This window comes from Brassica rapa, chromosome A09, assembly GCF_000309985.2.
Source record: "Brassica rapa cultivar Chiifu-401-42 chromosome A09, CAAS_Brap_v3.01, whole genome shotgun sequence".
Lineage (NCBI taxonomy): Eukaryota > Viridiplantae > Streptophyta > Magnoliopsida > Brassicales > Brassicaceae > Brassica > Brassica rapa.
This window is the reverse complement of record NC_024803.2, coordinates 11,896,553-11,923,455: the sequence shown is the minus strand read 5'-3', so window position 1 is coordinate 11,923,455 and position 26,903 is coordinate 11,896,553. Positions and strand designations below refer to the sequence as shown.

At 35.4% G+C, this 26,903-nt stretch overlaps 3 protein-coding genes across 3 annotated transcripts; 1 reads left to right on the top strand and 2 right to left on the bottom strand.

Moving 5' to 3' along the window:
- Positions 1–1,117: 1,117 nt before the first annotated feature.
- LOC103838678 (putative pentatricopeptide repeat-containing protein At1g56570) lies at positions 1,118–5,019 on the top strand. Its single transcript, XM_009115131.3, has 2 exons — positions 1,118–2,601; positions 3,118–5,019. The coding sequence occupies exons 1-2, from the start codon at positions 1,987–1,989 to the stop codon at positions 4,315–4,317; spliced, it is 1,815 nt and encodes a 604-aa protein (XP_009113379.1). The 5' UTR covers positions 1,118–1,986; the 3' UTR covers positions 4,318–5,019.
- LOC103838680 lies at positions 4,774–5,424 on the bottom strand. The gene has a single exon (XM_009115132.3). The coding sequence runs from the start codon at positions 5,353–5,355 to the stop codon at positions 4,888–4,890; it is 468 nt and encodes a 155-aa protein (XP_009113380.2). The 5' UTR covers positions 5,356–5,424; the 3' UTR covers positions 4,774–4,887.
- Positions 5,425–20,227: 14,803 nt separating this feature from the next.
- LOC103838673 (AP-3 complex subunit mu) lies at positions 20,228–22,539 on the bottom strand. Its single transcript, XM_009115121.3, has 7 exons — positions 22,349–22,539; positions 22,191–22,278; positions 21,999–22,109; positions 21,846–21,935; positions 21,200–21,447; positions 20,705–21,122; positions 20,228–20,626 (listed from the first exon to the last, which is right to left on the bottom strand). The coding sequence occupies exons 1-7, from the start codon at positions 22,501–22,503 to the stop codon at positions 20,381–20,383; spliced, it is 1,356 nt and encodes a 451-aa protein (XP_009113369.2). The 5' UTR covers positions 22,504–22,539; the 3' UTR covers positions 20,228–20,380.
- Between the last annotated feature and the right edge of the window lie 4,364 nt (positions 22,540–26,903).

The window sequence follows — 26,903 nt, the reverse complement described above, 5'->3', positions numbered from 1 at the left end:
CATAAGAACTGTTTTATCTTCGGTGGGCACCGTACATTCCAGTATAACGCTTTCAGTATATCCATTGTGGGTCCAAAAATTTCTTGTGATTTTTCTTGTCCGGATAAACCCGTTATATTTGGTATCCTGATTTTACCGTGTATTTTTCATTCTGAGTAAAATACCATCCATTGCTATCCACCATCTGAGTCCTGTTCAGTGGTATACTTTTGATAATGTTCACATCATGGGGATCCACCAAAGCCCAAATTGCCTGCGAGTTTCAAATTCGCGAAGTTGAACTAATGAGAGAATCCACTGTAAAGTCCGAGTAAGTGATATGTTGATTTTATTTGCTAATCTCGGGTGAGTGGTAAAGAACCATGGATCAATGCAATTTATTTATAAATTAAAAAAAAATAACAAAAAAAACAATAACAAGAAATCAAAAGACTTGAGTTGACAAAAAAAAAGACAAAAGACTTGCATTTTCTTTTTTGTCAATGTCTTAAAAACCGGACCGAATACCGATTCAGCGTACTCACTGGTTGACTGGTTGGATAGGTTCAACCGGTAATCATATATATAAATCATCCAATGAATAATATCTAAAAATTCAATTCAAAAAAATAATAATTATAATATCTAAAAATAGTATCAAAAATAGAAAAATAACAACCAAATCTTGAATACATAATGAACTAAATGAAAACATGACAAAGTAAATTAACAAAAAAAAATCTGTTGGAGAATGATAAAATATCATCAACTTATTCACCGGTATCATCTTAATGTCTCCACCTCCGCTCTCTTTCCGACAAAAGTCACAAATCAAAGTTGAGAAATTGCCACAAATAGCACATTCATAGTACCACTTTTCATGTTTACACTAACCAATTTTACCATCATTTTTAGTGAAGGGTAAAAGACAATTATACCCTTAGGGTTAACTAATCTAGATTTAAGGTTTAGAATTGAGGGATGGGGTATGGTTTTTGGAATGTGAAATTTAAGATTCTAATAAATATATAAATAAATACTTAAAAAATATATAAAGAATATTAAAAAATAGTTTCAAACATAATTTTTGTTTTTCAAAAAGAAATTTGAAAAAAAAAAAATTCGAAAAAAAAAGAATTTCAAAAAAAAATTATAAAAAAGTTCAAATTTGAAAAAGTATAATTCGAAAACATAAAAAAAAATATTTCTTATTTATTTTTTATTTTTAAAATTTTTTAAATTTTTTTATTTAAATAATAATTTATTATATATATATAACATGAACATAAAAGTCTTTTATCACTTAATGAAAAATGTAATTTTGAAAATGTTTCTTTAGTGGTGGTAAAAATGAAAAGTGGTACCATAAAAGTGATAAATATGTAATTTCCCCATCAAAGTTCTCTTCCCATTTTGCTCAGTGCATTCTGTTACATATCTCGAAGCTGTGACATCTTTCCGTTTCCGACGAACTGAACGTTGAGCAAAAGAATAATACATTAATATTGTTATATCAAATCTTGTGGTTAAAGAGAATCAGTGAATCAAACGATAGTTACTTTTTCTTACAATTGTGCAGTTCCAAATCTTGTGACAATGGAAAATTCAGATGATGAGGATGGTGTACGAGAGACGAAGAGAAGACGTTGTGTTTTTTTTTTTTGGAGAAATTATTAACAACGACAGCTATTAAGTATTATTAGCAAATTATCAATAACAAGGATTAGCCTAATATATAATTTTAAATATACCAGAACCGGGTTTTAGTGTCGACCAGGATCACCGGTTTCGCCCGTTTTGAACCAAGTTTTCCGGTTTTTATCTAATCTGGATTTTGAACCAAACCAATAATCAGAACCTGTCCCGAACAAACTAATAATCAGAACCTGTTCAGGTCTGAACCATGAACCATGCCTGAACCCGGAAAAGACCTGATCAAACTACAGAACCTACAAAAAGTTGCGTACAAACTATGAGCGGACACTGCTGCGGTCTGAAGGCAAAGACATGGGCTTCACAAAACTTGTACGCTCCAACGCGTTTAAACCAATCCCAAACTTTGTGAGAAGCTCTCTACGTATCGCCTGCGTCGAGTCGGACCAAAACACAGAGTCTCCTTACAAACCCAGGAAGCATCACATTTTAGCAACAAATCTCATCATTTCGTACTTCGAAAAAGGCTTAGTGGAAGAAGCACGCTCACTGTTCGACGAAATGCCTGAGAGAGACGTAGTCGCTTGGACCGCGATGATCAAAGGTTACGCTTCTTCTATTCACAACGCACGCGCTTGGGAGTGTTTCCGTGAGATGATGAGGCAAGGAACGAACCCGAATGAGTTCACTCTTTCTAGCGTCCTCACTTCTTGTAGAGACATGAAGGTTTTGGCGTATGGTCGTTTGGTTCATGGGGTTGTTATCAAACTTGGTATGGAAGGTTCTATCTACGTTGACAATGCCTTGATGAATATGTACGCTACTTGTTCTGCAACAATGGACGCTGCTTGTTTGATTTTTCGGTTTATCAAGGTCAAAAACGAAGTCACTTGGACTACTCTAATCACCGGTTTTACACACTTAGGTGATGGCATTGGCGGTTTAAAGATGTATAAGCAAATGTTGCTGGTAAGTTGCTTATGTTCCTCACATTTTGAGTGAATTGCTTAGTACTGGGCACTCGGGTTTTCTCTTCAGGGTGGGTTATTCGGTTTCCGGGTTGGAGTGTTTAGGACCCGTTTAGGAACTGGACGATTGGATTAGTTTGGGTAGGGTTTCCAGAGTGGAACCGAATTAGAATTACTTTGGGTTTAAATCCCAAAAACCGAGTTAAACCAGAAAAAGCCGAAAAAAGTATTTGGGTTACTCGGGTAATTTGTTTTTTTTTTTGAAGTTTTTATTTATAAATTATATTTATATATATTAAATTAAAAATAAGTAATATTTTTATGGGTACCGGTTCGGTTTCGGACTCAATTTTTTGGTTAGGTTCAGGTTTTTTGTGTTTAAAAATATAGGAACTGTTTTGGATTTTTGCAAATTTTTGGTTTGGTTTGGTCTCAGTTTTTCTTTGGTTCGGTTCCGGTTTGGTTTTCGGGTTTTAGGATTGACATTTCACCATTTTGATATGTTTTATATGTTCAGGAAAATGAAGATGTGACTCCTCATTGTATAACGATAGCTGTTAAAGCTTCCGCTTCCATCGATTCCGTGACAACTGGAAAACAGATCCATTCGTCGGTAGTTAAACGTGGCTTTCACTCTAACCTTCCAGTGATGAACTCTATTCTTGACTTATACTGCAGGTGCGGATACTTAACAGAAGCCAAACGCTACTTCCATGAGATGGTAGACAGAGATCTCATCACATGGAACACTTTGATATCCGAGCTTGAGCGATCAGACAGCAGCGAAGCCCTCCTCATGTTCCAGCGGTTCGAGTCGCAACAAGGCTTCGTACCAAACTGCTACACTTTCACAAGCTTAGTAGCCGCATGCGCTAACATAGCAGCGTTAAACTGTGGCCAGCAGCTTCACGGAAGGATATACAGAAGAGGGTTCAACAAGAACGTCGAGTTAGCGAACGCTTTGATCGACATGTACGCTAAATGCGGCGACGTGCCTGACTCTGAAAGAGTGTTTGCCGAGATTGCGGACAGGAGGAACCTTGTCTCCTGGACCTCGATGATGATTGGTTACGGATCGCATGGTTATGGAGCAGAAGCTGTCGAGCTTTTCGATGAAATGGTGAGTGTTGGTATTAGACCGGACCGGATTGTGTTCATGGCGGTTCTGAGCGCGTGTCGCCACGCCGGTTTGGTGGAGAGAGGGTTGAAGTACTTTAATGCGATGGAGAGCGAGTATGGGATAGAGCCAGACCGAGATATCTACAACTGTGTTGTTGATTTGCTTGGAAGAGCTGGGAGAATAGGAGAGGCTTATGAGTTGGTTGAGACGATGCCGTTTAAGCCGGACGAGTCCACGTGGGGAGCGATCCTGGGAGCTTGTAAAGCGCATAAGCACACGGGGTTGATAAGCAGATTGGCTGCGAGTAGAGTTATGGAGTTGAAACCGAGGATGATGGGGACTTATGTGATGCTTTCGTATATCTATGCAGCGGAAAGGAAATGGGGAGATTACGCGAGAGTGAGGAAGATGATGAGGATGATGGGGAACAAAAAGGAAGCGGGTGTGAGCTGGATCCTGGTGGAGAACCAGGTTTGTAGCTTCGCTGTGAGTGATAAAGCTTGTCCTTGTGCTGTCTCTGTGTATTCAGTGTTGGGGTTAGTGATAGAGGAGACCAGAGAAGCTGACTTCTCCTTAGTTCAAGAAGCTGGAACTTGACCACAAAATCTGAAAGTGGGTGAGAATCTTTCTGGAGTTAACTACCATTAGTGAGCAAATCTCTTTATGGGTAGATACAGTAATGGAGAGTGGTCCTACATAGTAAAGAACAAAGCTCCGCATACCTCATTTTAGATCAGGTATGGGCAACTTTTGATATCAGGACAATCTTAACCGGCCTCAATGGAACAAATGTTGTTTGTCTATTTCTAGCATAGCCTTTCTTTCTTGTATTGATGTTTTGAATTGTCATAGCTTACAAGAAACTTTGAAGAAATGGTTGGTTGTGAAGTAACCTCTGAGTTTCCTTTTATTAAAGGAAAAAGATAGGCACATGTGACATTGATCATTCATTCAAAAAGTAGCTTTCTGTTGAAATGTTAACATCAAAAGGTTTCAGATCTAGACAATTCAAGCTTTGCTTGTTGATAGGTTTGTGAAAGATATTCCGGTTTATGTCGGTTTAGACTGAAAAATATCTTATTAAAGTAGAGAATTAAGCATAACATGTAGAAAGTAATACATAATTCAGATAATTAAAAAGAGAGAGACTTGAGTAAGTAAGCATCTTTAAATTGCAATAGCTTCTTTAACAGGTGCAGGCTTCTCAACCTCAGGAACCACAAAAGCTGAAACAGGGAAAGTCCTGGACAATCCGGTCGGTGTCCTGAAATTGATCTTCCCTGAACTTGTTGGCTGCTCCAAGACAAGCTCGTTGAGAGTGACCCAAATCAGAAGCTCCTTGGCCTTAACACCGGTAAGCTTCTTGATCTTTCCGACTTCCACCACGGCAGTGACCTCAGTGCCGTAAGAGACAAGTTTCCCGATAGATTCAAACTTGTGAGTGATGCTCTTCTTCTGCTTCAGCCACACAACTCCTGTTTCTCTGTCGTATCCAACCTCTTCTATGTCCTTCAATGGCAATAACCCATTAGGCATGTCTACTTCCTTGAGGAACTCCTTGGTCTTCTCGCGGCATAACTCGTCTCCTGTGTATTTCTCTGCCCTAGCTCTCACTTCATCTGTAACCAAACCCATCTCTCCCTGTCTTTTTTTTTTCTTTGTTTTTGAGATCTCTGTCTTTTGTGTTTTTAAGTTGCCTTGTTTGCCTTTTGATTTATAGGTGGTATCCTTTGGATTTACCCTTGGATTCTTCATTTAATTACGGAACATGCCACCGAAATTTATTCATGTCTCGTTCGTTCAGTGTATAAACATGAAACGTTTCTACAAACGGTGCTAAAGTCAAAACATTAAATGACATTGGGATATGAAAAAACCCCTAACACAGTTTGAGCAAAGAAAGTAGTTGATCCAATGCCTTAACTCTGTATCTTCAGTTGTTAAAATTAAATCTGCAAAAACTGAAACATCAGACTACTTCTAATGGCCATTCATTTATATCAGCTGAACATATCCAACGTTGAATTAAGATCATCCCATATCATATAATAAATTTTAATACATTGTTAGGTGAAAATATTATTTTTGGTTATTGGAATGAAATGGAAAATAAAATTAAAAATGTGATGCATTGTATAGGTCTTTAATGGTTACAGTTGGGGCAGATTTATGGCCTAAATTAAAGTGATTTGGGTGGGGAGACCAACGTTACAGTTTATCACGATAATGTATTGACACGTGTGAAATCGAAGTTTACAATTTGTAGGTAGGACGGTCACCTTATTTAAGCGCAGTGTAGCATATGAGGAACATTAATAAAGAAAAAGCAAAAAAGTACATGAATCAATTGTAGTTAGTTGATGAATGTTGCAGTTTAAATTTTTTAACACTACATCCTAAAATTAAATATTTCCTCAAATCCAGGTTCTACTGCTATATATTCATACAGTCTAAACCCCTCAACTATGTTTACTTAATGTACAAATCACTAAACTAAAGATTTACCAGTAATAATGGTAGTTATGATTTCTTAGAATTTAATTCATTAAATAAAGTTAGTTTAGAGATTTTTCCGTTAAATATTTAGTTCGACAGTTTTTACCCAATACAAACTTAGTTAAGGGGTTTTAACGTTAAAAATTTCATAATATAATATGGATGATAACTATACTGGAACATAATTATTACAATTAAGCACAAAAAAACATAATTATTACAAGTCGTAAAACCATCAGCAACATATACTTTTTGCGCTTAAGTGTGTACCACTTGATTTGATTCTCGATAGACATGAGCATAAATAAACACATGAGTCATGAGGTGAACTTTGATGCCCACCAAGTTAGGCTGGAATAGATGGCTTGAATCTCCCATATAAAAGTCTTGCGGTTAAAATGATTCATACAAATATGTTTATATTTACTCAATTAGTAATAAAAAATATATTGTTAATAAAGTTTTTTTGTCAACATATTGTTAATAAAGTTAGACTATTTCTTTTTAAAGTTGATTGTTTTATTACAAACTATAAATAAATATTATAGAGACGATTTTAACATACTTTGATGAAATTTTAGTCAAACTATTGAATTGTAATGACTTCCACAAATAAAGTTAGATTCATTCTCCTATAAGTTGATGAAATAAACGTACCATAAAAATATATATGTTGTTGTCTAAAATTTTGGAGTATACATCTGAAAGTTAAATATTTTCTGCATATCCAGATTCCACGACCACATCCAAAATACTTTCTGTTTATTCAATTATTAATTAAAAACGTATTATGAGAAAAGGTTAGGTTAAACTTAAACATACCACGAATTGTATATATGTTGCCCGTCAAGTTATCTGAATATACATCTTAGGATAGATTATTTTCCTTAAATCCAGATTATAGCTAAGACCATATTCATTTATAGATACTAGGGTTGGTGAATGAGCCAATAAGTAAAACAATATAAACATATCTTAAATTTTGATAAAATTTAGATGACAAATGAACAAATATTTAATTTGTTTTCAATATTTTCTCTACTTTAACTTCAACTAGATTTTGATCCGCGCTTCGAAAGCGTGGGTTTTTCTTTGGATTAAAAACAAAGATTATGAATTAGTATTTTAAAATTGTTATGCATTATTATGGTACAAAAGTTATATTATATCGATGAAGAAATTTATTTAAAATTGTATAATTTATGAATTAGTTTATTTATGATTTTATATATATACTCTTACGTAATTCTCTCTATTATATATGAATATTTTTCAGATCCGTGAAACCAGACTGAAATCGATCTGGAAATATTGGTGCTGTTTGGGTTTGGATCTAGGACAAAGTACATATTCAATTTTTTTTTGGACCCGTAAATTTTTTTTGAGTCAATATCTTAACCGAGACCCTACCTAAAACCCAAGTACCTGAATTTTTTGTGTATATTAGGTATATTCGAGTATTATAGATATGTTTTTGGTATTGCGAATACTTTTAAAGTTTTGCGTTCAGGTTTACGATTTTAGTTTCAGGTTTTGAGTAAAATTGTAATAAAAAATATATAGGGTATTCGAAATTTTTTTGGGTATTTTTTAGTTCCTTGGATCAGATTTCAGGTAAAATTTTGGATTTTTTCGGTATTTCAATATTTTGGGTACTTGTTTGGGTTTTTGGGTATGTGTTTCAGTATTTGTTTTTGGGTTTTCAGGTACTTAGAGTATTTTTTGGTTCCTCGATACCACTACAAGAAAACAGCGGTATTCTGACGGACGTTCCGACTGAAAATGAATTCCTCGGAATATACCGAGGAGTTTCCGAGGAAATTCCGAGGAAACACAAAATTTGGTTTCCTCGGAATTTCCTCGGAATATACCGACGGAATTCCGAGGAAAATTCATTCCGTCGGAATATTTCGACGGAATACCGAGGAAAATTGTATTCCTCGAAAAAAACCGATGAATTCCGAGAAAATATTATAGACGTTAGAGAGTCGTTGGAGAGCCGTTGGGGGATTTTAAAAATTCCGAGGAAATTCCGACGAACTAGCCGTTTGCATCAGAATTCCGTCGGAATTTCCTCGGTCTGTCGGCAGGATTTCAACTATAAATACAAGCACCCCTCTTCCTCTTCATTCACTCCATATCTTCATCCTCCCTCTCACTCTCTTTACACACGAATTTGATTCATAAAAAACATGTCTTCTTCAAATTATTTTCGTTCTTGGATCGATCGACCTCATTTGGATCCGAACACGAGATTGCTTACGGAAGAATACCAACAAGGTATAACCGAATTCATGGGGTTAGTTCACCGACAACCGGAAGAAAAAACAGGTATGTTAAGATGTCCTTGCTCTAATTGTAAAAATAAAAAAGTTATTAAACAGTGGGATGTTTGGACTCATCTATATTTGAGTGGGTTTACACGAAGTTACAAAATTTGGTATCATCATGGGGAAACTGATTATGAACATGGTAGTACTAGCGAACCTCAGCCAGCGGTTAGATTAGAAGATCCAATTAGAACGGATGTAGATTACGGTGTAGGTACTGAGCAGATGGTAAATGATCATTTTAGAGGGGAAGATTTACCCAATGCCGAAGCTAGGAGATTTTATGATATGTTGGATGCTGGAAAGCAACCATTGTACGAAGGTTGCAGAGATGGTCATTCAGCTTTATCATCTGCTACAAGATTGATGGGCATTAAGACGGATTATAATTTGGCTGAAGACTGTGTGGATGCGATTGCTGATTATGTAAAAGGTATTCTACCCGAAGATAATGTAGCTCCTGGCTCATACTACGAGGTTCAGAAACTCGTAGCTGGTCTTGGTTTATCGTATCAGGTAATAAATGTATGCAGAGACAACTGCATGATTTATTGGAGGGCGGATGAACAGCGGGTTTCATGCAAATTTTGTGGGAAGCCTCGTTATAAAGATACGAGTGGAAGAGTTCCAGTACCATATAAAAGGATGTGGTATTTGCCTTTGACGGAAAGGTTGCAGAGGCTGTATCTGTCTGAACGCACAGCGCAACCAATGAGATGGCATGCGGAGCACTCAACAGATGGTGAGATCAGACATCCTTCAGATGCAAAAGCGTGGAAGCATTTCCAATCAAAGTATCCCGACTTTGCGTATGAGAGAAGAAATGTCTACCTTGGATTATGTACTGATGGTTTCAGCCCGTTTGGCAAGAGTGGAAGACAATATTCTCTATGGCCAGTCATTCTTACACCATACAACCTACCCCCAAACTTGTGCTTGCGACGAGAGTTTTTGTTTCTCTCGATTCTCGTTCCCGGACCAGAGCATCCTAAGAGATCACTTGATGTGTTTCTTCAGCCACTAATATTTGAGTTGCAACAACTATGGGCTCAAGGTGCTGAAATATACGATGTTTCGTATAACGAAAACTTTCAAATGCGGGCAGTACTAATGTGGACAATAAGTGATTTTCCAGCATATGGTATGTTATCTGGATGGACAACGCATGGAAGGCTATCATGTTCATATTGTCAAGATAACACTGATGCTTTCCAACTAAAACACGGAAGGAAAACGTGTTGGTTTGACTGTCACAGGAGATTTCTACCACCAGATCATCCATATCGTAGAAGTAGGAATTTGTTTACGAAGAATAAGAGGGTGTTTGACAGTTCACCTCCGGAAATTCGTGGGAAAGATTTGAAGACACAACTTAGAGATTTTGGTGCAGAAAGGACGCCAGACGTCGGTGGACATGAGCATTTTCCGATAGATGGTGTTGGAAACCTACATAACTGGCACAAAAAAAGTATTTTTTGGGATCTGCCATACTGGGAGGATCATCTACTAAGGCATTATTTAGATGTCATTCATATTGAGAAGAACTTTTTTGACAATCTCATGAACACGATCCTTAATGTTCAAGGTAAAACAAAGGATAATTTGAAGTCAAGACTGGATTTAGTCGATATATGTGCTCGTTCAGAACTTCATGTTGATGAGAGTGGTAGGGCTCCTTTTCCCATATACCGACTTGATGCAGCGGGAAAGGATGCGTTCTTTGATTGGATTTCAAACGATGTGGAATTTCCAGACGGTTACGCATCTAATTTACGTAACTGTATCGACAGAAAAGAAGGAAAGTTTACTGGCTTGAAAAACCATGATTGCCATGTAATGATGCAGCGCCTCCTTCCGTTTGCCTTCAAAGAACTATTACCACGAAATGTTCATGAAGCAATTGCAGGGATAAGTGGTTTCTTCCGCGATTTATGCACAAGATCAGTGACTCTTGAAGGTATTGAAAATTTGAAGACTAACATAGCTGTGATTCAGTGCAACCTTGAGAAGATATTTCTTCCCTCATTTTTTGATGTTATGGAGCATCTTGTTATTCACCTGGTAAGAGAATTGGAACTTGGTGGTCCTGTGCAGTATAGATGGATGTATCTGTATGAGCGGTATATGTTCCATTTGAAGAAGATGGTGAAAAATTTAAGTAGGGTGGAAGGGTCTATAGTCGCACAGATGATCAATGAAGAAACTTCAAAATTTGCCGAGTACTACTTTCCAGCAGAAGTTCAGACCAAAAACAGAAGACCTGCTCGGCATGATGATAGAGGCGAACGGGCAACATATCATTGGAAGGTTCCAGACATTTTCACAGACATTGGACGACTTAGCGGAAAACCAAAGGACCGTCGACTTACTGATCAGGAGCGCAGTCATTTGCAAACATATTTACTCACCAACTGCGAAGATGTTCTTCAATATGAAAGGATTTTCATGGCAGAAAAGCAGTTCGAATATAGATACGCCACAGAGGACGAACTATAAGAAATGAAGCAGGGAGAATTTGGTGGATGGGTGTTTACTTATGTGAGTGATGGTTTGGCCAGAGGTAAAACATTTGACGATTGGATACGCGAGATGGTCGTTGGACCAAACTTTGTTGTGAAGTCATATCCAAGATTTTGTACTCGAGGATATGCATTCACAACTCAGAAGAGGAGACGTTCGAGTACGACTTACGATGCTGGTGTTTGTTCTGCATCAGGAGATGATGTATACTACGGACACATAAATGAGATTTTGGAAATCAAGTATTTGGGCATGGTTGGATTGTGTTGTACTGTTTTCTATTGTGATTGGCACGACAACACTCCAGATCGAGGTGTGAGAACAGATGCATTTGGTGTTACATCAGTAAATTCAAGATGGAAGCTGCAATATTATGATCCTTTCATTCTTGCTTCTCAGGCCGATCAAGTTTGTTATATCAAGTACCCCCGGGTAAGGAACAGAGATGATCCATGGGTTACTGTTACAAGACTCAACCCGAGAGGCCGAGTTCAGGGAAGTTCTGAGCTGGAAGACCCACTACAACCAAGCACATCCGGCAACTTAAGTGCAGCAGAAGATTTAGGTGGAGTTGGCCTTGTAGTCGATTTAACCGACTTCGGAGAGGAAGCCGCCGTTCACGTAGAGGATGAACCAGTGATTGGAGAGTTTTACCAAGATCCAGATTCAGATTCATCTGGTGATGACGACTCGGAAACAGACTAGCGTCGACATTTTTTTTTTTTTTTTAAATATAAATACCGAGGAAATTCCGAGGACAGATAGGTTTTTCTCGGAATTTTCTCGGAATTTCCTCGGAATTTCCTCGGAATATATCTTCTCGAATTAGGGATTTGATTATAGATTCCTTTTCCTCGGAATTCCCTCGGAAAATTCCGAGGAAATTCCGAGGAACTTGGGGTTTTAAACCGAAAACGACGTTTTACGGATTGAATAACACGTATATAACCTTCATTAAGTGTCTTAACCAGATTATGATGTTTGGAACTAGGAACTTTGGTGTTTTATCCAATAACAAACACTTTTACGATTGCATGAACGAAAACCACACAACATAAGAGAAACACTTATACACTTTAATAAACGGTAAAGGGAATACTTACAATTATTTTTGAAATTGTGTTATTTCATGGTTTATGATCATCTATACAAAGAATCTTCAATGGTATGCATTATAATTGTATAAGAAATGAAATACGGCGAAAATAATCGATGTTTTAAAACCCCAAACCCTGGTTCCTCAGAATTTCCTCGGTAATTACCGAGGGTATTCCGAGGAATCCTGGTTCCTCGGAATAATTTCATTTAACCGGGTAAACCAAGCCGCCAAATATTTCGCGCAAATTGAATCAAAGAATTCAGAGGAAATTCCGACGGAAATATAAAATATTTCCGAGGAAATTCCGACGGATAGTTTCCGTCGGACGCCTCATAATATTAGGGCGAGCCCGATCTTCTTCCCCATTTCTCTCTTTCTCTCCGCGCCGCACAGTCTCTCCCTCTCGCGATTTCCAGCGACTCCACCGTTCTCTCTCGCGATTTCCGGCGAATCTCCCCTAATCCTCCCCCATAATCATGTAAGAACCCTATCCCAATCTCTTAGGGTAGATTTGTATAGTTTTTAAGTAGATTTGATGATTTTGGAATGAGATTTATAGATTTTTGTTAGGTTGAATGGTAGGATTGTGTAAAATCGAGTTTGATTATGTATTTCACTTGATTTGGATTTTTTTTTGGTTTTTATTGATTTTGTGGTTATAAAAATCGAATTTGTAATTATATATATATATATATTCAAAACGTTTTTTGTATTTAAAATCTATTTTTTGCATTTTAAAATCATTTATATATTTATTAATGATTTTTAAAATCTATAAAACTTTTTTGTGATTAAAAATCATATATATAATATTTAAAATCATTTTTTTTGGTAATAAAACGTTTTATGTATTTTATATATAAAATATAAATTTCTATATTTATTAAACATTTTTAATATTATTAAAACTATTTTTTGTAATTATTAAACATTTTTAATATTTTTAAAACTATTTTTTGTAATTATTAAACTGTTTTTGGGGTTTATTAAAACTATTTTTTTAATTTTTAAACTATTTTTTATTTATTAAAACTTTTTTTGTTAATTATTAAACTATTTATATTTTTGTGATTAAAAACTATTTTTAATTAAAACTATTTTTTTTTAATTTACAGGTCTAATGATGATCAGATCCGGCCTCGCCAGCGTCGTAGCCGGGGTGGTATGGAGAGCCAGTCTCGGGGATCGTCCAGCCATGTTCAGGATTCCGTTTCGCCCCACAGCTCCTACCATACATCTCCCTCTCCATTACCCGCTCCTGCTGCTCCCGCTCCCGCTGCTACACCCGCTCCTGCTCCTACGGGTCCTCCGAGAGTGATGAGCGTTGCGGAGTTGGTTCGACAGCCCGGTCGTGACCATCTTCCCTATCTCACTGAGTATCCACATGGACATGGTCAAACATGGTAATTAAACTTTTATTTTTTTTTCCTTAAAATTTGATTGATTATTAATAATTTGTTCTTTTTATTAGGTTCAACCGATCCGGGAACGGAATCAGCGCATGGATCAACCGTATGACATCCGACTTTCACTCACTTCTCTCTCGAGAAGCAGCATCTGTGGTTTCGTCAGTTTGCGGTAAGTATTCAAATTTTTTACTTATATTTTTTATTTATTAAAACTATTTTTTGTGATTATTAAACTATTTTCTATATTTACTAAACATTTTAAATATTTTTAAAACTACTTTTTTAATTATTAAAATATTTTTTATTTATTAAAACTTTTTTTTTTGTAATTATTAAACTATTTTCTATATTTATTAAACTATTTTTTATTTATTAAAATTTTTTTTGTAATTATTAAACTATTTATATTTTTGTGCTTAAAAACTATTTTTAAACTATTTCGGCAAGAATTCAACTGGAATTCCGATGATACGCTCTCTATCTATAACCATTTTGTCCATAAAGTTATGGACAACTATGGGAAGCAGATGTACGAGTGGAAGAAGAAGTGGGAAGTAAACAAGGTTGTTTTTAATTTATTAACAATTTTTAATTTATTAAACTATTTTTTAAATTATTAAACTTTTTTTTTTAAATTAAAAGGTCCCAAAGTCGATGAACGACACGGTCTGGAAGGAGTTGTGTGAGCATTGGGATAAGGAAGAGACGAAAGAAACTTCTTCCACCAACTCCAACAACCGCAGGAGCGACCGTAAAGGGAAGGGCATCTACAAGCATAACTTGGGTGCCCAATCTATTGCCACTCTCGCGGATCGCATGGTAAGTTCAACCGCTTTTTCTTCAATTATTTAAGTTTCAGAATTTTATTTTTTATGCATTTTTTCAAATTTCTAATGTTTGTTTAATTTATTTTTTTTTCAAGGCGGAAGAAAATGAGGGCAACCCGGTTGATGATCTCGCCCTAATGAAAAGGGCGTATACCAACAAGAAGACCGGTCAGATTGATGATGGTCTTGTGAGGGACGTGGTCGACCTGGTCCAAACTCAGGTGTACGACGAAGTGTCTCAGCTTCAAACCGATGATGACGATTCGACGGCTTCGACCAACTTGTCCCGGGTTCGAATCAACGAAATCGTTGAATCGGTAAGTTTTTTTGTTTTAAAGTTCAATTTATTTATTTCTTGATTTTTATTTTATCATCAATTTATATTATCTAAATTTGGTTATTTATATTTCAGTCGGTTCCAAAGAAGAAGGGATGTTTGGTCGGTTTGGGTCGTCGCTCCCGGTGGGCTGCTCCTTCTTCTGCACCACCGCCATATGTTGATCCAGAAGTTCTTACGGCTCAGCTGAAGGACAAAGATGATCGGATATCTGCGTTGGAGACCCAGATGGCAGCTCAACAGGCGGGCTATGAGACCCAGAAGAGGCTGAACGAGCAGATGATGGAGATGATGAAGAGGATGTACCCGAACGAGGTGTTCCCGAACATTCAAGACCCGTAGTTTTTTTTTTTTTTTACCAAAAACTCGGAATGTTTTATTTAACTTTGAATATTATCTACTATGTTTTATTTTATGTTTTATTCAATTTTAATTTTAAATTTTTGAATTTAAATTTAAAAAATTTTAATTTTTTTAAAAAATAAATTTTTTCGAAATTCCGAGGGAATGGAGTTCCTCGGAAAATTCCGAGGAACTTTCTTCCCTCGGAAAATTCCGAGGAACTTAACGTTCGTCGGAATTTTCCGAGGGAGTGTAGTCCCTCGGAATTTTCCGACGGATCGGCGTTCCTCGGAATTTTCCGAGGGAAAGGCGTTCCTCGGAAAATTCCGAGGAACATATGTTCCTCGAAATTTTCCAATAAACATTCCGAGGAATATTTCGTCGAAACATCTAAGGATTGGACCATCGGAATTCCCTCGGTATATTCCGAGGAACCTTCCGACGAACTTTGTGTCCTCGGAATTTCCTCGGAATTTTGTTTTCTCGGAATTCCGTCGGAAATTTCCGACGGAATTCCGAGGAAGTATGAATTTTCGAGGAGATATTTCCGATGACTTTTTTCGTCGGTATGTCCTCGGAATAGCGTTATTCTGACGACATACCGACGATTTTTTCCCTCAGTATCCCGATGTTTTCTTGTAGTGTACCCAAACTAATTCGGACATGTTACGTACCTAAAAATTACAGGTATTTTACAGGTATTTGAATTATAGATTCGAACCGATCATGACCTGAAAAGAACCAATCCAAACCTAAACCAAAAAGTTAAATAACAAATTTTATGATAAATACTTTGTATAAAAAATAATTTAAAGTAAAATATATAATTTTTAACAGATGGTTTACTTTATTAAAATTTGATTTTGTATATTTGGAAATATATAATGTATGATGACATGATATATTATGATGTATGATATATGTCAATTTTTAAATGAGTTATGAAATCTGTTAAAGTTGATAAAGTTATTGAACTTAAATAGCATATCTGTGGTATATTATTTTTTGTTTAAAATATTTTGTAACAATGTTGCTATATCTTGGTTTTAAAATAGGATAAAAGTTTAAGAATATTTAATTTTTGATTTGTTTCAAATTTAAATACTTTTCGAAGTAAGATATATTCTTAGTAAATATATGAATTAGCTTTTTCATAATTTAAAACAGAAGTATAAAAAGGTTGGCGTGTATTGTTACATAGTTGATGGATCAAACGATTTATATAATTTATTTATATTGGGTGAAATGAATCATTTATTAATTATGAGACTAATGAGACATGTTTAGAGAATAATATAATAAAGTATATGTGGTACATTATTTTTGTGTAGCAAATGGTACCGTCATCTAATAAAAGAAAGTATATATGTCGTATAACTTTGTTCTTGTACAAAATAATGTGGTCTAATAAATAAATATATTATTAAATATTTGTTAGAGAAATTTTTGGTTACTTATTGTTAATTAAATATTATGGTAAGACCAAAAATATTGTTAGTTAAGGAAATGGTCTAAACAACCTTTTTAAATAGATTTAGGGGGGCTTATTGGACTAAGGATTTGAGAAAATTTCAGGAGTTTTAAATTTAATGGAATTTGAAGATTTTAATAGGGATTTGGAGATTTTGGTGGTAATTTAGATGGGGATTTAGGTAGGACTTTTTTTAAAAACCATAGGATTATCTTTATATGTAACGACGTCGTTAAAGCTCGTTTGTTAAAGAAAAAAACGAAATGTTTTTTCCCGGATGATTCAAGTAGAGGTGATGTTACAACCATCATACCTGTTCTCCCAGTTACATCTCCAGTTCTGTCCCTTGTTGCTCATCAAAGACGTGTGATGACTATAAAGCTTAAGAAAGTGATTTAGCAGATCCGTGAGGCCCCACTTCAAGGTGGTATACACTATACACTAGTTTTCTTCAGTTATTCACTCCAAGTTGCAGAGTTTGAGAACAAATCTAAGCTCATACAGTTAATTCCATACTGAGATTGAGTTGATAGAATCATATATTGTTAGAAAGAACATTGGTTTTGATAGGGTGTTGCTACTGACCATTCAGCTCGGATGGTTAACAATTTAACATCTGACCCTTCAATGACTTCAACTAAAACATAAGCAACTGTCCTCACACGTTATTTCTCATCAACAAAGAACCTATTTTCTGGTGGCCAACAGATACAATTAACCTAAAACTAGGTGAGAAAATAGACTGTATTTATCAGGTTTATACTAAAACCACAAAAAAGGTTTGGGATGTACAGACACAAAAGTGCATGTATATATCAAACGAACACCTACGCCAAAGGAAAAGCTTCAGTTTTGGTGAAGTTTCCACTCTCAAAACAAAGCAAAGGATAACAAAACAAAGGATACAATAACAAAATGAAGGTATCAGAAACAAAAACAAAAAAACGAAATCTTTAAGTACACAGAGCAAATGAAGAAAAATCAACTGCACCATCATCATTCTCGTAGTCATCGTGGTCTTTGGTTTGCTAAGCTTCTGTGGCGAGAATGTAAAGCAAGTGAACTCTGTTGGTCCAGGACAGGTCGAGCAATGTAATTAAGATTGGTTCTCGTGTGTTCCAAGACGATTTGAGTTATGTGGAAATCGAAGAGCATGGAATCAGAGCGTCAGGGACTCGACAGAGAGGTTGCACAAAAAGGGACTCGACAGAGAGTAAATCGAAGAGGAGATCGGAGGTAATGACGGTGTTGGACAAGAGTGTTTGGCCTCAGACCCGAAGCAATGTGATGGCTCTTTCCAAACCTTTCAAAGGAACTCATTGTCAAGGGTGAGGCAAGCAGGGGACACAGAGAAACTAGAAAGATAGTTCTGAAACAACGTTACAAGAATAGAGAATGGCAATTGTCGTCCACAAAGTACGAGGTAGAAGATGAACTACGCAATTGATTTTTTCTTCTGAAATTCCATCTCTTTAGGTGGTATTTGTTTCTATTGAATTTGAAGTGTTAATCAATTTTTCTAATAATCTAAAATAATCTTTGATAAAAACATTTGATGAAATCCTTATTTTTCAATAAGGAGAGTTTTGATAGGATTTTTACAAATGTTATATCCAATAACCTTGAATTTGTATGAACTTTTACAAATACCATATCCAATAAGATGGGATTTGGAAGAAAACTAAAATTTGATGAAATCCCCAATTCAATAAGCCCTCCTTATTAAAACTCCTTCCTTTTTAATAGTATTGATGGTAAATATTTTTTTAAATGGTAATCAATTGTGCTCGATACAGAAAACATTACCCTTTTATTTTTCATATGCTTTTTTGAATTTAATGGTATTTTCCCTTTATTATATCAATACCATTAAAAGATGATCATTCACTTAATGAAAATTACAGTTTTTCAAAAATACCCTTATTTTTACAAAGGATAAATAAAATTCATTAATGGCATTTAAGTCTTTTGGTTTTGGGCCTACATGTACATCTAAATAGATCTATAAATAATGGGCCTATGTATATTTAAAAGATATACTAACTTTAAATATAATATATGTATAAATATATTACGAACTATAAATAAATTAGCAAACATGAAAATATCATTTTCTTAAATATACATATCAATATTCAAAACAGATCATTTGAATATTATACATTTTTTCAATACAAACCAAAATCCTATATCCTACACCATATATCATATACATATTTGAATATCATTTTTCCATTTATAATGTCATTTTATACATAATATTGATATGGCAATTACGAGTGTTCAAGAAAATTTTAAAAACTATATTAAAATTAATTTTTAAATCTAAAATAAAAACACCAACTTATAATAGGTTATTAAAGACGAAATAAACTAATATTGTCATATCAATAAGTTTTTTGTATTATCATTTTTTATTTGGATAACATAATAAAATTTTATCAAATTCTAAGGAATCACTAATTTATGTAATATTAATAAATATATGAGTAATTTAATCAATTTTAAAAAAAATTACTATTAGATATTTTGTAATTAGATCAATGGTATCAGATTGCAGGTTAATAGTGAGTTTTTGGATTTTTACCTGGTTATATCAGATTTTTAATTAACGAATTTTTCATTAAATCCGAACCGGTTTATATACAATGTATCGGGTCTATAGGTCCAACCATGAATCTAGGTCAGATATGAAAACAAATCTTAAAACTCAAGCATTATCATAGAACAACTACCATATTTCGAAAAAATACCATATTTTGAAGAGAAAAAAAAATGATAAAACCCTAAAAACTCAATTGTTATGGTTCGAAACAAAAATAATGGTAATTTGCAAATCAGTTTTCGATTAATAAATGAAAAACAAACAAACCCGCGCTTTCTAAGCGCGGGTCAAAATCTAGTTTTCCTTTAAATTACTATTTACAAAAAACAAGTAATGATTCATTAAAAATAAATTTACATTAAATTAGATAGAGAATATAAAAACCTAATACTAATTGTTACTATTTATATAATTGTATTTGCTTCATTCTTATATATGTTACTAAATTTGAAAATTTAAATTAAATGATATTGATTTATTTTTGAAATATGATTTTTACATTTACTTTATTACATACAATTGATTTATTTCATATTAACAAGTATCTATATTTATTTTTATTTTATTAGATATTTTTATTTTTTATTTATAATTAATTACTTGTAAAAAATGTTAAAAAATATTAATTTACTAAAATTTTGGATTGAATAATATTTAATCATCCAATTTTTAATAACATCCGAATAAGATCGTTTTCAAAATTCAAAAAAGATATCCAAAAATTTGATTGTTAGTGAACATGTAACTGAATTCTTATGCTTATTAAAATGAATTTAATTACAATAATTATACTTTCCTTAAAATAAAATAAAAATTAGTAATTTATAATAATAGTATTATCAAATAGTTAAAGTTTAACACAAAAAATCTTTCAATGAAATTGCAAAAAATATTTATTTTTTAAAAGGTGAACCTAAAGTAACTTTTAACTTTAAAATAATAAATTTCTATATTACTATGTTTTGCTATAATTCAATAATCATTTTTATCGATTTGAGCAGTTTATAACCAAACCATATCGTTATAGTATTTCTTAACCAAACTACTTTTTCTATTTTGATCGGAACACCCTGCATAACATTACCATTTTCATTTGCGCAATTTGATATTGGTATGAATCAGAACAAGTATCGGTTCTTTTTTCTGAAACAAATACAACAATTTGGCACAAACCATTAACAAAAACCCAAAAGTTCCCAGATTTTGACATGAAAAGCAACAAAACTACAATCTGACGTCGAACTCTCCAGCGCGTGTCTGAGCACGAAACCCTTTGTACAAACGAGGAGGGATAGTTTTAAGATCAAGTTTCTCGATTCTTAGGCCAGAGAGAGCAATCCCCATTATCTTAAACCCAACTTTGAATGTCGGATACACATGGAGCCGTTCTAAGCCCGTTTCAAGCGCTAATGTCCCTGACAAACATGGAGTCTTGTCACTTGGGATTCTCCCTATTGTCCATGTACACGTCTGCAAAACATAGTCTCAAATCATAAAAGGAAACTTTCCAGAATGAAGAAACTGAACTAAAGTAAAAAGCCAGACCACCTTGTTAGAGAGGATGGTTACAGTTCCATGATTTGATGAGAGATCTGCCGATGAAACACAGTGAGGAAGCTGGAAACTCAACGTTATTGACTCAATCGTCTTTCCAGGGTCGCTTCTGATCCCCACTAACACACTAACCCGACATGTACCGGAATCTGATGTGATCTGAGGCTTTACATATAAAGGTGTGTTCTTCAGCTTCTTCACCCTGTAACTCATGAGCTTGAACTGTCCATCTGGAGGGACAAAGGAGAGAACTTGATGAGACTCCCAAGGCCTGAACCGGACACAGGGGTGAAACCTCATGTCTTCTAGGACAGAAGGGTTTGCAAAAGACAGTGTCAAATCTGGAAAACCAGTGAGCTGAGAACTCATTTGGACTTCGCCATAAATCTCGCATTTTACCAATTCTCCATCCCTGAAAACAAAATGTTTTCAAAAACCAGTTGAGTTTTGGAATGTTAAACGAATAAGATTTCTTTCAGGTGTACAAACCTGTTGACGATTGCATCCATTTCTTCAACAAGGTCGACATAGACTTCGTTGCTGGAGTACTTTGGATCAGTAGGTCTCCAGGGAACACAAGAGCCAGCTCCACTAGGGAGCGTGTCACTAACGTTTGAAGCGTTTCCGGTTACAACGCTCAACATTTTGCTGACAAGGTTCGGTGGAGCTATCATTTCCCTCAGGATGTTCGGTTCTGTTGTGAGAGGGAAACCATTATCGATCATCTCATCCAAAAGCTGCAAGTCACAAGAGAGGGTGAGGCAATAGCCTCCATAGTTTCAATCAAGGTTCTAGAAAAACAACTTTCTTTAAATCTGACTTATAAGATTCAAACCAGTTTAAACATTCTAAATCGATTTATGCCGTTCTAAATCGGTTTAAATCGATCTAAATTAGTTTAAATCTATTAAATTAAGTAATAATATTAGTACAAACCCGCAATTTTGTCAAATTTCTTTTGTTTTGTATATCTACTTTTGATAAATCATCAAAATAATTTAATAATTAAACTCAAAAACTAAAATATCTTATATAAGTCTAATATATATAAAATAAATCATAGTCCCTAGTCCCTAACAGAGCGCATAGTTACAGCTTAGCGTTTCTAAACAGTGTACAGTTATAACAAAGATACCTCATAGACAATGATGAAATTGTCTTTGACCAGATCTTCATTTAGCCCACCAAGGTAATCAGACAGAACATCAGCTACTCTGCAGAGAAACTAAAACTCGAAATGGTTAAAAACACACACACAAACATTTGGTTATCTAGAAAAGAGATTCACCTCGATTGCCATCAATGGCGGCATTTCAACTTGAGTGCAAGCTAAGAAAGTGATGCCATCACGAACGATTTGAAAAAGGTAATGCGTTGGTGAAGCAATCACTGGAAGTGACTATCCAATCAAACAAACACACACAAAGTTGGATCAATAGCGAAAAAGATTGAAACTTTTAAGGTGTGGGAATAATAAAACCTTAAAGGAATCGGCTTGATCCCAGAACCAAGCGCATATGGATCGATCGACGCGGTGACCAGTAAGCTGTTTCTCCAGCATTACCTCTCTGTGAAAACATAGAAGGTCAAAAGATGTAATCTTTCAGATTGATTGGGTCAGAGGAGGAGATGACTCACCCGGAATCGGAGAGGAGAAATATACACTGAAGCATCGATGACCTGTACTGCTCTCTCTCTCTCTCTCTCTCTCTCTCTCTCTCTGATCGAATCGGAAGATTGCTCCTCCTCCCTGTTGCTTCTTCCATTGACGTGGAAACAGACAAACAGTTCATCAGATTGGGCTTTCATCTGCTACCATTTGATAATGGGCTTTTGTATTTTTTGTAGATTATTAATATAATACTATAAGTTTTCTAATGTTAGCCCAGAAAGCTTTTGGTAATTTAGTATATGTTAATTTGCAAAAATAAAATTACAAAAAATAAAGTGATGATTAGTACAAAATTACATAAAAACATAACCGATAAATTTTAAAAGAAAAGATTATTTCTTTACTTTAATATCAAGAGTATTTTTCTAAACTTTTCTTTTTATGAAATCACATTATATATAAAAAATATATTCATTTTTAATTTTATTAATATTTTCTTTATCATATATGTTATTTGAAAATATAATAGGGAACTTAAATAAAAAAGAAAGATTAAATTAAATTTTATTCATCAAAGATATCTTAGTTTATGTTATTTAAATTATTTTGTAATAATTTGAGAAATAGATTGAGTTAAATAAAATGCTAATAATTTTAAAATATATATTATGTTGTTTAAGATTATCTTTTAGAAGGGAAAATTATGTCTTTACTTTAAAATTAAGATTATTTTTTGAACTTTAGTTATTATGATTACAATATATGTATAAAAGATATTTTCGTTTTTAAAATGTATATATTTTCTTTTTTAAATTGGTTATTTGAAAAAAATAAAGAAATACAACCTATAAAATGAAAAATAAAATACATATATAATAATGTTAATTATATATATTTGATTCATTAAAGGTATCATCGTAATCAACCACCGTGAGAGTTAACGTGAGAACGACACGTAATAAATTGATTTCTCAAATAATATTATAGAGATTATGTAATTTTTGTTTTGCAATTTTAATATAATATTTTTGTTAAAGAAATAATGGTTTGGGTTTTTATTTGTCATTTTTCTGCTAATTATCTCAAGCTAATCAATATTTCATGAAGTAAACTGAAAAGTTACATATATAATCTTTATTATGCAATTTTATTTCTCTAGAAAGCTTTCTCCAACCTCTCTCTAGAAGAGTCTTTCACCAAAGTTCAATGTCAGTGGCCGGTGGTGGCTTTCGCTGCCGGTTACCATCTCTTACTTTTTTCTTTTTGATGTAACTACTTCGGTCCTTGATCGATCTCTGTTTTCATTAGTGAAAGTCTGAATATTTCCCTTATCTTACTCAACGTGATTACAAGTGTTTATATACACAGAGTAGATACAATCAGCTTATATCTTCCTAGATTACAGGAGAGCATATCTGAACTATAAACTGAATAAGAATATTGCGTGGCATATTCTTTCACCCTCCCGCAGTGTAAGCATCGGATTGTCTGATGGTTAGACTGTTCTTGAATGAGTTGAAGAGCGAAGAAGGCAATCCTTTGGTGAAGATATCTGCATATTGGTAAGCTGATGGAACGTGTAAGACTTTTACTTGGCCAAGAGCCACTTTTTCGCGGACAAAGTGGAGGTCTAGCTCGATATGTTTTGTCCTTTGATGTTTGACCGGGTTTGAGGACATGTAAACCGAGCTTATGTTGTCGCAGAAAATGAGTGTGGCTTTGGCTAGAGGCACATGAAGTTCAAGTAACAAGTTTCGTATCCAGCATGTCTCGGCGACAGTATTGGCTACGCCTCGGTACTCTGCTTCCGCGCTGGACCGAGAGACTGTATCTTGGCGTTTTGATGACCATGAGACCAAACTCTCACCGAGGTAGACGCAGAAACCAGATGTCGAGCGTCTTGTGTCCGGGCATCCAGCCCAGTCAGCGTCTGAGTAGGCAGTTAGGGTGTCTATCTTGGACCGAAATATTTGAGTTCCATGTGAAGCCGTGCCTTGTACGTAACGGAGAATGCGCTTCAGTGCCGTGAGATGTTGTTGACGAGGATCATGCATGAATAAGCATACTTGTTGTACTGCGTATTGAATGTCCGGACGAGTGAAGGTTAGGTACTGGAGAGCACCAGCTAATCTTCGATATTGGGTTGGGTTCTCTATTTTATCGCCTGCCTCAGCTGAGAGTTTCGAGTTGACATCAACCGGTGTAGAGATTGGTTTGCAGCCTGTCATCCCTGCCCGTTCAATGATCTCTTTTGCGTAATGCTGTTGTGTTAAAAGAATTCCTGCAGCATTGTACTCCACCTTGATACCGAGAAAATATGACAGACGGCCCATGTCAGTCATCGGAAACTCCTGTTTCAGAGCCGCCGTTATCTTATCTAGCAGTGTTTTGCTGGATCCAGTGAGGATGATGTCGTCGACATAGAGGAGAAGGTAAGCCAAGTCGCGTCCTTTCTTGTAGATGAACAATGAGGCATCGCATTTGCTTATTTGAAATCCAAGCTTTGTTGCTTGAGCACTGAATCTTGCGTTCCACGCCCTCGGAGCCTGTTTCAAACCATAAAGTGATTTGTCGAGTTTACAGACATAATTTGGATGTTGTTTGTCAACAAATCCTGGAGGCTGGTGCATAAAGATAGTCTCTGAGATGGTGCCATGAAGGAACGCGTTTTTGACGTCCAGCTGCTTGAATTCCCAACCGCGATTTAGTCCTACATTGAGGACTGCTCTTATAGTAGCTGGTTTAACGACGGGACTGAATGTTTCGTCGTAATCCACACCAGCTTCCTGTGATTTCCCATTTGCCACAAGTCTTGCTTTGTGTCGGCGAGGTATACCATCTGCATCATGTTTCAACTTATACAGCCACATAGAGTTAATGATGTTAGCTCCATAAGGTCTAGGTACTAAACTCCATGTTCTATTTTTAATTTGTGCATCGTACTCCTCTGTCATTGCAGGATTCCAATTAGGATCAGACAAAGCTTTTTGATGTGTAGTAGGAATCCTGGAAACCGATGAGGTAAGTAGAGTAAATATTTTCTTTGGTTTTACTATACCCAACTGACCTCGAGTAGTCATCCGAGATTTTGGTGGACTGACTTGCGGTTCAGGAGAGGAAGGAATGGCTGTTGTAGCTACCGGTGGAGCAGGTAGCACCGGCGCAGTAGCATTTGTGGCTTCAGAATGAGGTGAAACAAGGATTTTCTGAAATACAGGTGAAGTATTGTCAAAGTGATCAAGAAAAGAATAGGAACCTGTATCACTGGGAAGTTTTTGAGCAGCTGGAAAAGTTGTCTCATCAAAAAGGACATGACGAGATATGATGATTCTGTTTGTCTTGAGGTCCAAGCAACGGTAGCCCCTGTGAAGAAGAGGGTAACCGAGAAAGAGACAAGGCGTGGACCTAGGTGATAACTTATGATTTGTGGAGTTATTGATATTGGGAAAACATAATGAACCAAATACTTTTAGATGGTCATATGTAGGCTCACGACCGAGAAGGACAGAGTGTGGCGTCCTGTTGCCTATGGAACTGGATGGCAAGATGTTTATGATATGAGCCGCCACATGAAGAGCCTCTGCCCAATACGCTGGAGATAAGTGAGACTGAAACAAAAGAGATCTGATAGCATTGTTAATAGTTCGAATCATTCTTTCTGATTTTCCGTTTTGTTGAGATGTATAAGGACAAGAAAAACGGAAAACAATGCCTTTGGAATCGAAGTGTGTTTGAAATCTTTTGTTGTTGTATTCCCCCCCATTATCACACTGAAAAGCTTTTATTTGAGCCCCAAATTGTTTCTTGATGTAGGCAGAGAAATGTAAAAACTTTGAAAACACATCACTTTTGTTTCTGATTGGATAAACCCATAAGAAATGTGAGAAATCATCAAGAAACAGGACATAGTAGCGTATGCCGCTTAAACTTGGGACAGGTGAAGTCCACACATCTGAGTGTATAAGTTCAAACGGCTCAGATGTATGCGTAATAGATTTGGAAAACGGAAGTTTTAGATGTTTCCCTAAATGACACGCATGACAAGTTTGAAGACTCTCTTTATTATAATGAATAGAGTTTGATGAAAACAAAGATTTGAGAGTATCATTATTAGCATGTGCTAAACGCTTATGCCAAAGTGAAGGAGACTCTGTGACAAGAGCAGAATGCCGAGCTTTATTGAAAGAGGAAGGCACAGAGTAGAGATCTCCTGAGCTTTCACTGCGGAGTATTGTTCTCCGAGAAAGCAGATCCTTCACAGAAAAACCAAAGGGGTCAAATTCCACAGAACACCAATTATCTTTTGTGAAACGACGCACAGATATAAGGTTTTTAACAATTTTTGGGGCAACAAGAACATTATTTAGTTGTAAGGGACGTGTCACGGTAGGAAGGATGGCATTACCAGCTGACTTTATTGGTATAGAAGATCCATTACCTACGATGACAGAGTTCTCGGTGTCCAAATTAAAAACAGATTGAAGTGTACCTGACGATGAAGCTAGATGCGTCGATGCTCCTGAGTCCATGTACCAGTTCGGGGAAGGTTCAGCAAGCGTCATTGTGTTGAACGCCTCTGCA

Coding starts and splice junctions, on each gene's coding strand:
- LOC103838678 (XM_009115131.3), top strand. CDS start 1,987: ATGGGCTTCACAAAACTTGTACGCTCCAACGCGTTTAAACCAATCCCA. Junction 2,602..3,117: donor TGTATAAGCAAATGTTGCTG/GTAAGTTGCTTA, acceptor TTATATGTTCAG/GAAAATGAAGATGTGACTCC.
- LOC103838680 (XM_009115132.3), bottom strand. CDS start 5,355: ATGGGTTTGGTTACAGATGAAGTGAGAGCTAGGGCAGAGAAATACACA.
- LOC103838673 (XM_009115121.3), bottom strand. CDS start 22,503: ATGAACTGTTTGTCTGTTTCCACGTCAATGGAAGAAGCAACAGGGAGG. Junction 21,936..21,998: donor CGCCATTGATGGCAATCGAG/GTGAATCTCTTT, acceptor TTCGAGTTTTAG/TTTCTCTGCAGAGTAGCTGA. Junction 20,627..20,704: donor TAACCATCCTCTCTAACAAG/GTGGTCTGGCTT, acceptor TATGTTTTGCAG/ACGTGTACATGGACAATAGG.